General features: G+C 44.7%; 1 protein-coding gene and 1 long non-coding RNA gene across 2 annotated transcripts; both read left to right on the forward strand.

Annotated features, from left to right (window-relative positions):
- Nucleotides 1–3,304: 3,304 nt before the first annotated feature.
- Nucleotides 3,305–9,266, forward strand: LOC137438824 (uncharacterized). Its single transcript, XM_078766998.1, has 4 exons — nt 3,305–3,391; nt 6,078–6,226; nt 7,311–8,379; nt 8,446–9,266. Exons 1-4 carry the CDS (start codon nt 3,305–3,307, stop codon nt 9,094–9,096), a joined length of 1,956 nt encoding a protein of 651 aa, XP_078623124.1. The 3' UTR covers nt 9,097–9,266.
- Nucleotides 9,267–9,373: 107 nt separating this feature from the next.
- On the forward strand, nt 9,374–10,046 carry LOC144888643 (uncharacterized). The gene is made up of 3 exons (XR_013621190.1): nt 9,374–9,586; nt 9,703–9,784; nt 9,924–10,046. It is a non-coding gene; the product is annotated as an uncharacterized LOC144888643 (long non-coding RNA).
- Nucleotides 10,047–12,416: the final 2,370 nt, after the last annotated feature.

A 12,416-nucleotide genomic window follows, 5' to 3' on the forward strand; every position in this document is an offset into this window, starting at 1 on the left:
TCAAACTTATCAAATATATTTACTAATTTCGAGATCATTTGAGGAAATCAACCAGGATAGAAATGTGGAGTTTATTGAATTTTTTAAACACTTACATTATTATCCTCGCCAGAGGAGAGGGTATTGCATTTGAGCCTGTTTGTTACTTGGCAAATTTATTTTTTGACAAGTTCACTACATGGCCAAAAGTATGCGGACACCCCTTCTAATTAGTGAATTCGGCTGTTTCAGCCACACCCATTGCTGACAGGTATATCTAATCAAGCACACAGCCATGCAATCTCCATAGACAAACATTGGCAGTAGAATGGGCCATACTGAAGAGCTCAGTGACTTTAAATGTGGCACCGTCATAGGATGCCAACTTTCCAACAAGTCAGTTCGTCAAATTTCTGCCCTGCGAGAGCTGCCCCGGTCAACTGTAAGAGCTGTTATTGTGAAGTGGAAACGTCTAGGAGCAACAACAGCTCAGCCACGAAGTGGTAGGCCATACAAGCTCGCAGAACTGGACCATCGAGTGTCGAAATGCGTAAAAATCGTCTGTCCCCAGTTGCAACACTCACGGCGGAGTTCCAAACTGCCTCTGGAAGCAATGAGAACTGCGGTCAACTGTAAGTGGTCAACTGTAAGCCTTAAAAAAACCCCACTGAAAACACGTCCTGGTGAAGGTCTGCAATCTCTGATTGCTCTTTCTCGTTTGTTAATTACTATCCCCACCCGGGTCATACTATCCTCTGCAGCTAAAGTATCAAACAAACCCGGCTACGCCATTGTTAGACGAGCAGTCTTGTTTTTTTGAAGAAGCAGAATGTGATGTGTGATGAGACCTGGGTCAATCATTTCACATCAGAGTCAAGTTGAGCCAACATGCAATGGAGACATTGTTGGTTGCCACCACCAAAAAATTCGAGCTTCAGCCAATAGGAGGAAAGATTTGGGCAAAAGTGTTTTGGGACCTTCATGATCTCATTCACCTGGACACCCAGTTTAACGTACATCCAAAGGACAGCACACGCATATTGATGATTCAATCTACCTGTGAAACACCAGTATCATAATTCATAATTATTAGCTGGGTTGGGATTGAAACCCCAGCTGGACAGCTCGAAGGCCAGGGTGCATACCTCCAGGACCTGGGCAATCCTGTCAGCCCATTAATGTTTTTTGAATGAAGAAGACATCAAAGCACGAGTCCTGAAATATCTGCGTGCCCGTCCCATTTTTTACACAGATGGTGTCAGTGTGCTACAGTATCATTGGGACAGGTGTGACGTGCAAGAGGGAAATACCGCGAGAAATGTCGGATGTTTCATCAACCCTATGATACCTTTTCATTTTCGCAAAAAAAATAATCCATATAATTACATACAACATGCGACATAGCGATTGTGAACACGATTATCGATCACGATTCGCGATCATCACGATCTTAGGGTATCGATCACGATTTGAAACACGATGGAATAATATTTACCGATATGAACAGTGATGTGGCTTTTATTGAAATTCTAAAGATACTGTTTAGACTTTGATGATTTGCGAGTAATATGATTCAACGGATGTTTATATGAATCGTTTAAAATAAAGAAACCTTCAATTTCTGATATTTTGCCTTTTCATTTGGGCCTCCCAATTGAACCCCGCCCATGGGGCGGGTACCGTTGCTAGTTATTAATAATAACATCAATTAAATGAACAGGTGTCTGTCATGGAATGTCGGTAACTTGAGTATCCCAACTTATGACCTGAACGTTTTTAATTCTCTACTCGTTGGTGTAAAATATTTGAAAAATAGAAAACTCGTGGTGTTCAAACTTTGGACCACGTGGTTTTCACCGAAAGAGAGTAATCGGATCAATAAATAAATAAATGAATATACAGGTTATTAATATAAAAAATGCATAGGGGGCGTGGCCACATTCCAATGTGACGTCACTTTGTTTGCTATTTGTCACAATGAGAATTCCTGCAATAGAGAACTCTTAAGACAAAGCTCTGTGGTTAAAGCTTCATTCGTGGATTGGTGTGGACGAGAGATGTGGTTCATTTCCATCGTGGTGTTCATGCTGGTTCGTTGTGCGACGTCCCGACCACCACAGCAGGTAAGCCGTAAGCGGGGATTGTAAGAGACAACAGGTACAACAGGTACGTGCTCGGACAAGGTACACAACGGACGCACTCGTTTTGGGTCGATGGGAAAGCGAACAGGTGGTGTGTTCCGTGTTAAATTTCTAATGTTTTCGATTGGAGAGGGAATTGGATTCGACGAAAAAACTGCACAAAGGCCTGAATGATCTGCCGCGGCATCATCTTGTCTTGGATTAGATAACATGCAAATATGGTCGAGTGCTCTGATCGAGGGATTTCCGGTGCCGGGTCAACTCTTACCTGGGTGTTTCTTGCCTTTCACCCCTTTGTCATGTATGAAGCTGCAAATATTCACCGTTGTATCCCTACACCGTGACCGCATGGTATCCCTCCGCCCCAGGTCGGATGGCGCTGCAGTTAATCGGGCCTGTATCGGCAGAGTCAATAAACGCATACCTGCCAACGTTTTTGAAAGAAAAGCGGTAGGCTGCCGTGCGACGCTAGTCCCTAGGGGGGTCCGGGGGCATGCCCCCCCGGGAAATTTTCAAAAAAATGAAGCAAAATGGTGCAATCTCCTGCATTTTGAGACCACAGTTTGCTGAAATATATCAACATATTTTTAGAGTGAAAAAGAGAAAACTTGGGTGAAAATGAGTGTCGGGTGAAAATATTTGCACTTGTTCAAACCTGTCGAACCAGACGAATCGTTTGTAGCATTCCGAATGGGTGTGAGCAGAAATTTATGAGGATCGAGTTACGTGGAAGTGCATTGGATCTTATGAGAGATTTTTTCATTCCCACATCATGAAAACGAAATTTGTGTGTAAGTGACCTGCCTCTGGTCAACCAAAGATATTTTCGATTCTGATTTAACATTTCATTACATATTTCCTCAGCCCCAATAAATGGAGGGTTGAGAAGAAGTAGAAGAAGAAGAGGTAGAGGTTGGGTAGCAGAGGAAGAAGAAGACATATTGCATTGAATCAGCCCTGGCAACGCCGGGTATTTCAGCTTGTAACACATAATACAGAAATTAATTGTAAACGAAGAGTGCGAAACAATTGGTTAAGAAACGAACTCGAAATTAAATACCATTTTGGTATCCAATTCGAACTGACAAGAAACCGTTTTTTTATCGTGACGTCACAAAACGGTGGAATCACGATTGTCGTGTCGCATTGTCGCATTGTTGTCACACAGTTGAAGTTTTTTCGACATGATGCGGCAGCAAGTCTTCATTCTCGCTTTGCTCTCGTCTTTATTTTTGATATACTACCTCGGCTATCTGACAAAACTTCCACAGGTGAGTTTTAAACGAGTAGGAACATTCAGATGTTCAAAATCAGAACATTCAGAACATTCAAATGGACAAAATGTCGGGGAGAGCGTTATTTTAAACTCAATGCTCTGACTTCATCCGTGCCTACTCCACCAATCAATAGTCCCATCTTAGCAGTCCTTGCGCCAATCAATTCCGGAGCAATCACTGCTCTTCGGGGCGTCGCCTCCCGGACCTCCTGTGCCTGTGTGCTCACCAGGTCGGTGGTATCAGCGGTAGTTTTTAATGTCCTGCTTCCAGTTCGTTTTTATTTCGTGTTATAAATGCGCGATTGCCTGGCTATCTGTGTGTGTTGCTGGTGTCATAAGAAACAGAGGAAAAATAACAGAGGGATTAATTACATACAAGGGATTAATTACCCATAATCCTTAACCAATTAACATAACCCCACCCCTCGTGATGGGAACGAAGATACGCTCTTGTACAACATACGGTCTACTCGATCCCTACTTATGATACATGGGGCTTCTTCTTCTTCATGACAATCAGAGCACACTACCTATGCAAATCTACCTGGGCAAAGGTATTGCCTACCGTCCCCCCTCCCCCCACAAACGTAACATTATTTTCAAAATAAAAACTTTTCAAGAATTTTCCCAAAACAAATTTTTTTAACACAATGTTGGGCTTCTGCCAATTTAGATGACCTTTTGACCTCTGTAGACATAAATTTAATTTATTGCTAAGCTATTATGTTTCTACTTTGTGCTTATACAACTTATTTCACACGAAGATTGTTAATAAAGGAGTATAAGTTGTGGGTGGAATGGTGCTGTAGCGGTTACCGCTGGATGCACACAATCGCCTTGCACCGGCCAGAACACGGCCAGACGCGCCTCTCCCGGGCATGCCCGGACTCACTGTTCCCGGGCACGCCCGAACCTCCCGGGCACGCCCGGTCTCGTCTTTCCCGGGCTCGCCCAGAGCGTCCGGGCATGCCCGCTATCGCCTTTCCAGGGCTCGCCCAGAGCGTCCGGGCATGCCCGCTCTCGCCTTTCCAGGGCTCGCCCGAACCTCCCGGGCATGCCCGCTCTCGCCTTTCCAGGGCTCGCCCGAACCTCCCGGGCATGCCCGGTCTCGCCTTTCCCGGGCTCGCCCAGAGCGTCCGGGCATGCCCGCTATCGCCTTTCCAGGGCTCGCCCAGAGCGTCCGGGCATGCCCGCTCTCGCCTTTCCAGGGCTCGCCCAGAGCGTCCGGGCATGCCCGCTATCGCCTTTCCAGGGCTCGCCCGAACCTCCCGGGCATGCCCGCTCTCGCCTTTCCAGGACTCGCCCGAACCTCCCGGGCATGCCCGCTCTCGCCTTTCCAGGGCTCGCCCAGAGCGTCCGGGCATGCCCGCTATCGCCTTTCCAGGGCTCGCCCAGAGCGCCCGGGCACGCCCAGCCTCGACTTGCCAGGCCGCAGCCAAACACGCCCGGGCAGGTCCAGACTCGCCTTTCCAAGGCTCGCCCTTGACACCCGGGCATGCCCGGTATAGCTTTTGCCGGGCAAACTTCCCGACATAAATGTGTATATATATTGCTGCCCGCTAAACGGGCTTGAGAGAATACCTGAGCTGTTTTGTTTCAATAAAGCAACTCGGACGAATTCCGTCTTTGGTCGCGTCACTTCTTTCGACTCGCGTTGGAGCGCAGTTCCTTCAGTGCCAAACTTCATTTCCCCTACTCCTGAAAAAGGAGACGTTTTAAGACTTGATCCCGGTATTTTTAAAATACCTGTATATATATATATATAAGACATGTTTAATGATGATAGAGTATTGTGATGCAGTTTCTGATTCAGGAGACCTTAAATCACCAGAAACCATTTAAAAACATTTTATGTGCACAATTTCATGTACCGATCTAAAATATATGCATCTGGCAACTGGACTATGAAATATAGGTCCCAGAATGCTTTGCCTCCATTCCCTTTGGATTTCCTCTCATCAAAACACAGTTAAATAGTTTATTCAGGACCTGAACCCCATATTCACCGAGGCAGGTCCATACTTCACTCGTATCTCATCAGGTCCTACTGATTTGCTAATTTTCATCACTCTTAAATCGGCTGTCTTGTCTTGCAGTACTTTTTTGTACAAATCAAAGATTCCAGGAGCAGCGTTTAAAAAGGAGTAGGTCAGTGAGTGTTGGTACACAGTTTAAATCCCATATCCAATCTTCCTTGTCTGACATTTAAATCGTTGCGATCCATCTTTGCCATGAGGATGTGATGAGCAATATAAAGAGATTTATCTTCAGTTGGACACTTCAGGTTAACTTTCCCCACCAAGTGAAGTTGGAATTTGTCCCATCAAGGCAAAATCTTCTTCATGGTCGTGTCGATGGAGGAATCTTCATGGTGTACTTTTTCTGTAAATAGTAACACACATTGCACTCGTTTGTGTCGTGGAAATTGATACCGACAAACTACATATCAGGGCTGGCAGACCTAAGCAGTTTGTACACTCATCTCTGAGCTGTCTTACCTGTGTTCGAATCTCGAGCCACTGTGAATGCACTCTAAAACACTTCAAGAACATCTTGTTCTTACCTTGTCACGACCTTTTTGGTTTTGTAAAATAATTGTAAACATATTGTATCGTTTAATATACAATTAAACAACCATTTCTCCTTCCCCTGCCCTTGTCTAATTTCCATACATTTTCCAGAATCATGCTGTGGAGGAAGGAGGGATGTCCATGGTTCGTGATGTCGTGCTCGTCACGATCACCTTACTCTTGTTTATAGGAGTAATTATATTTGAACCATCACGTTGGTTCAAGAAGAAGAGTAACAGAAAAAAGCCCTGCAGTCACAGGTAAAGAACACAACTGACTTTTTATCAATATTTATGATGATTTAATCCAATGGGACAAGATAGCTCAGAAATTTGAAACGTGTTTACATAAAAATTTTATGAATAATCAAAGGTTCAGATGGTCCAAGGAGAGCAGAGGGCCGATATGTCGCTCTACCGTACTTGGGTGGAACGTCAGATGGTCGAGCGATGTGCTGGTACTTCCCTCATGCCTGGCACCGAATTGGCGGCACTTTTCATCAATATTTATAGTGCCTTCATCAAAGGGGCCAAGATTGTTCAGAGATTTTAAAAAGGAGTTTACATGAAATGCTTTTGCATAATCAAGTCTTGGAATTACACAGGTTGATCACAGTATAATGCAGGAAGATATGGGATTCAGCGGCAAAATGGAATGGTGAAAAATTTGTATTATTTAAGAGAAATCTTGGAGGGCAATGAAGGAACAGGACTTGGATAAAAGTATCTTGGAATAAATGTGAAGAGTTTGGAGGTATCCCGACAAACAAGTGCATTTAGCCTGTATAAGGGCAGCCGTAGTGTATGGAAGTGAAACTGGGGCCATGGGGATGGAAGGTGAAAGAAGAATAGAAGGAAGACACAGGATGTCGAGAAGGATTTTTGGTCTTTCAGTGAACGATAAATGGCGGAGCGTAGATCTTGAAGAAATACGACAACATTTCAAGTATGGAGATTGAATTGAGAAAGAGAAGGTTTAGATCATTAAGTCATGCAGCCAGAAGGACAGATGATGAAACAATTAAGAAGATTGTAAGTTTGCAGAAAGAAAATGCAAATGGAGATATTCCATGAATCGACCAACTGCCTGAAATAGGTGGAATGTGGTTTAAGGAATCTGATGATGAAATATTTGCTTGTTTTATGTTTTGGGTTCATCGTTCCACACTTGTTTACGAACCTTGTTTAAGTTACATCTGCACGCTTGATATTCCGTATCCCATAGCATTTCAACACTCGTGGAACATGTTTGTTTCTGTTTTACAAAAGCATGCATTCAATACTTTACATGTTGTGAAATACTTCATTTTAGCTTGAACTGAGAATCTTTGTTTTTATCTTGCAGTTTACGATGTGGACGCAAACGAAAAGGGAAAGAAGAATTGAAGGACGACCCACCATTGGTAAACGGGATTCAGGAAAATGAACACCTTGAGATGCAGAAAACAGAGGAAAAGGAAGAAGAGGTTCTGGAGATGAAGGAAACAATTGATTTCACAATAAAACAAGACTCTGTTAATAAAGAACAAGCTGAAGAACAAGAAGAAGAAGAAAAATTGCGGGAAGAGGAAGAAAATCTGCAGGAATTGAAGGAGAGGTTGGTCCAAAACGAAATAAATCTGACAAAAAGAGAGCAGTTGGTTCAGGAAAAAGAAGAGGAGTTGAAGGAAAAGGACGTGCGACTGAAATTAGGAAAAGTATTATGGCTAATGGAGGAAGAAGAACAGAAAAAAGACGAGGAAGAACAGCAGAGAGAGAAAGAGGAAGCAGAGCAGAGGAAAATAAATGAACAGGAGCGGAAAAAACAAGAAGAGCTTCGGATAAGAAATGAGGAAGAATGCAGACATGCAAAACAGAAAAAGTATTTTCAGGAAGAAAAAGTCAAATTCGGGATCTGGGAAACACAGACAAACACAGAACTTAAGCAGAGAATGATTGCTGTGGAAAAAATCGTTAAAAACAGGATGAAAAAAGTGCGGCAATTGAAAGATGTGCAGAAACGTACGGAACAGAAGCTGAAGCAAGAAGAGGGCTTTGAAACGTTGATGATGAAAACAAAAGATGAAAACCTACGGGAAAAACAGCTTCATATCGACAAAAAATCTGAGGAGCTCAAAGATCGAGAGCGCAACCTGCAGACATTAGAGGAAGAGAATAGTCGAAGAGAGGGAAAGCAACAGGAAGAACGAGAGGGATGTGAAATGGTATGGAAAACGAAAGAGTTGATTTTATTGAAAAGAGAACAAGAGATGAGAGAAAGAAAACACAATGTGGAGATAAAGACGCAGGAGCTGTTGGTGAGGGAGACGAAAGTGAAAAAACTAGAAATGCTTGATTATCAACAAATCCAAGAAGTGCTTGAAACAACAGATGAAGGGTTACAGCAGCAACAGAAACATCAGGATGTTCATCAGGTGCCGCCCGAACCAAAGCTTAAAGGTGACGACCGGTTGATGCAGCAACATCAGGATGTTCATCAGGTGCCGCCCGAACCAAAGCTTAAAGGTGACGACGGGGTGCAGCAGCAACATCAGGATGTTCATCAGGTGCCGCCCGAACCAAAGCTTAAAGGTGACGACTGGGTGGTGCAACGAAAGAAACAGAAGCATGTTCATTCGTTGCGCAAACTGAATCCTCACGGTGGTGATGGGGTGCAGCAGCAACAGCAGGATGTTCATCGGCGGCCGCCTGAACCGAAGCCTCTTCGCAGGGATGAACCAGCGGAGCTTGAAAACCGAAAAAAGAATCTCATGTTCCGAGGACTAAACGAAAGCAAAAATGACATGCAGCTTGTGGCAAAGTTGCTCAGCGTTATGAACTTGAACATCAAACCTGAATGTACTTTCTGCGTGGGATACCATGTTGGGAAAAGACCGGTGAAAGTTGTTTTCAGATCCGTCTCTGATCGGAATCTCGTTCTTTATAACAACAATAAGGTACGGAATTTCAATGATCCGTCTCAATGCTCCAAAAACATTTTTATCACTCCAGATTACACTTTTGTTGAAAGAGAAGAGCAGGCAAAGCTGCAGGATCATCTTCAGGAAATGAGGGAAATTGACCCAAACGGTCAATATACCATCAAAAGAGGCAAAGTGGTCAAGCAGGCCAAGGGCATCCATAGATGGTGACCCTCCCTCCTTATCTCCCACAATCCACTCGGTAGAACACATACCTCCGCCAGGCTGAACAGTTTATGGTTTTTATCCCACTGATAGGCCAAATCAGGATTCGGACCTGAACCACAATCAAATCATTTCGTCCGTGTCACATACCCAACCTCTCCACAAAATTTCGTCCAAATCCGTTCACAACTTTTTGAGACATCTTGTTCACAAACAATCAGACAAAAAACAGACAGAGGTGAAATCATAACCTCCATCCACCTTCGGTGGCAGAGGTAAAAAAAGAAAAAAAAAAAGAAGAGGATAATGTACATATGAAGACAATGTACTCCGCCATATGAAGACCTCACAGTGAAGACCTGCTGTAAAGGAAGCCCAGCCGTCATGTCGGGCTGCAACAACAACAGTTCAGTTTTGTCCTCCAACGACAACAGAGGACCTGATGGAAGGGAATCCCAGGCGTGATGACTGGCAGCAACAACATGACCTACAACAGGTAAGCCCTCCTCAATACTATGGGGCAGATGAGATGAACACACTGGGTGCAAACACAACCAACACAAAGATGAAGACATTAAATTTGAAATAAATTTGGCACTTCTTCTTTTACAGACATTACTGTTCGTGCTTCCTTTGATGAAGAAGACCATCCTTAATTGTGGAGTTAATTGTAATTCTAATTTCGCTGGGAAAGGTAATTTATTGGCATGGTCATCCCCATGCAGAATAAATAACAAGAACTTTAACTCCATACATTTCTTTTTGTACCCTTTCCTGAACAAGTTATCAGACTGATGAACATGTCAATGTGTTTAATCTTTCATTTTTCATAGAAGAGGAGCTCGTTGCCTCCTCCACACCCTCACCTGAAACCATCCTACCTGTTGGAACGTAAGTTGTCAAGATTCTTGCCTTACATTACAAATTATTCCAGACTTTGTCCAAACTGCATGTCCTTCACCTCCATTGTATCTATCATTTTGTCTCTGCCTCAGAAATGTTGAACAAGTGAATATTTTGCTGCACTCTAATCCAGCCGATCACCGAACCAATCTTCCAATTTTTTTTTTTTTTTTTTTTTTTTTTTTGTATACAAGATCGAGGCTCGTGAAAGAGCGAACATTAATCACACAGAAAGACAAACAGACACACAAAACAAATAACATCGGGAGCGGTAGACAAGATGGGGAGAGAGGGGGAAGGACACAAACACAACATTTGAGAGCAGGGACCGAGAGACATGGAGACATCGAGAGAACTGTGGGAGGGAGAGGGCTTTGGGGGGGAGGCATGGGAAGGGGCGGGGGGTGGGAGAGGTATAAAACATATGGACACTGCCAAGACTTCCAGGAAAGAAGTTGGAATTTCAAACAAGGTGGATCTGGGGTGAATTAGTGGGGGTAGAAAAGATCAAGGTTTTGGATGGGGGAAGATAAGAGATGGTGGTGAACAGCTGTTTTGAAGACCTGGAGGGAGGAGTGTGATTGAAGTGAGTGTGGGAGTTTGTTCCAGAGGCGGGAGAAAAGAGGAATGAAAGAGTGAAGGTGAGCAGAGAGCCGAGATTTCGGCAGTTTAACCATCAGAGGGTGGCTGGCAGATCTTGTGCGACCTGTAGGAATATTTGGGGGACAGAGCACAGAGAGAGCTGGGGGAGCAAGGCCGGAGAGGAGTCGGTAGAAGACAGAAAGACCACCTACCTGCCTGCGGTGAGTGAGTGAAAGGCCCTCAGAGATAGCTTCATCGCGGGAGATTCCAATGATTCTGAAAGCTTTGGATTCAACAGCGTGAAGCCGAGCCAGGTGTGAGGCAGGAGCACCAGCCCATAGGGGAGAACAGTATTCCATTGAGCTGCGGATGAAAGCCTTGTATGTGGTGAGGAGCTCAGGTGTGCCTAGGAAGGACTTCGCACGACGGAGGATGCCCAGTCGGCGACTGGCTTTGGAGGCCAGCTTGGAAATGTGGTTTTCCCAAGAAAGATCATGGCAGATGGTGAGACCCAAAAGCTGGAGCGACAGAACTTCTTGGAGAGGATTGTTGAGAAAGTAGATGGGAGGGTTGTCCAGTCGATCTTTTCGGAGAGACATAGTAAGAGTGTGAGATTTGTCAGGATTGAAAGACATGTTCCACATGTTTGACCAGTCTGTGATTTTGTCCAGGTCTTCAGAGAGTGAGGAGGCTGCAGACTGCCGATCTGAGGGAAGAGGAATGGAGCGGCAGAGAGTGGAGTCATCAGCAAAGAGATACAGAGGATTTTCCAGAGAGTCGGAGAGATCATTGATAAAGACCAGAAAAAGCACAGGGCCCAGCACACTGCCTTGGGGAACTCCAGCCTGAACGGGAAGGGGAGATGAGAGAAATCCATTCAGGGCCACACGTTGACTACGACCAGAGAGGAAGTCCGCAAGCCATGCATGGAGATTTCCATGGATACCATAGGAGGAGAGTTTGGTGAGCAGAGCTGGTTGCCAGACCGTATCGAAGGCACGTGATATGTCAAGGGAGACAGCTCTGATTTCCTGTTTGGCATTGAGGACCTCCATCCATTGTTGAGACAGCAGAAGGAGCATGTCCAGAGTAGAGTGACCTGGTCTGAAACCAAATTGATGATCAGAGATCAAGCCATTGGAGAAGAGGAAAGATTTCATATCCGAAGCAATGATGGATTCCATGACTTTGCTGATAATTGGGAGCAGGCTGATTGGTCTGTAGTTGCAAGGATCTGTTTTTGCACCTTTTTTGTGTAAAGCGGTAATGTTTGCTGATTTCCAGGATGCTGGCAGATGACCTTGAGCAAAGGATAGGGTGAAAAGAACAGAGAGAGGGTGAGATAGAGCGGCAGAGCAGGATTTTAGGACCCGTGGGCTGATGCCATCTGGTCCAGTTGCAGAATCAGAGTCGAGGTTTGACAAAAACTCCTCCACCTTGTCAGGAGAGAAGGTCACAGAGTCCAGGAGCAGTTTGGTTCGAGTGGGAAAGGTGGGAACAGAGAGAGATGGGTTTGGGACTAAGGATTTTGAGGCAAACACAGAGTTGAGGCATTCGGCTTTGTCACGTGCGATGTCAACTGTGTGGCCATTTGAGGTAAGGGAGGGGATGGAGGGGGAACAAACTCCAGAAACGGATTTGACCAGACGCCACCAGGATTTGGAGGAAGGAGACAGGTTTGAGAGTTCATTCTTGAGTGAGGAGAGATAGTGCTTCCTGGCACTCCTGAGGGTAGACACACACTTGTTCCGAGCTTGGTGGAAGGAACTGAGATTTCCTTCAGTTGGATTAGCCTTCCAAGAGGCAAAGGCAAGTTGTTTCAGGGCAACTGCCTCACCACA

This window comes from Myxine glutinosa, chromosome 13 (assembly GCF_964187855.1).
Source record: "Myxine glutinosa chromosome 13, kmMyxGlut1.1, whole genome shotgun sequence".
Classification (NCBI taxonomy): domain Eukaryota; kingdom Metazoa; phylum Chordata; class Myxini; order Myxiniformes; family Myxinidae; genus Myxine; species Myxine glutinosa.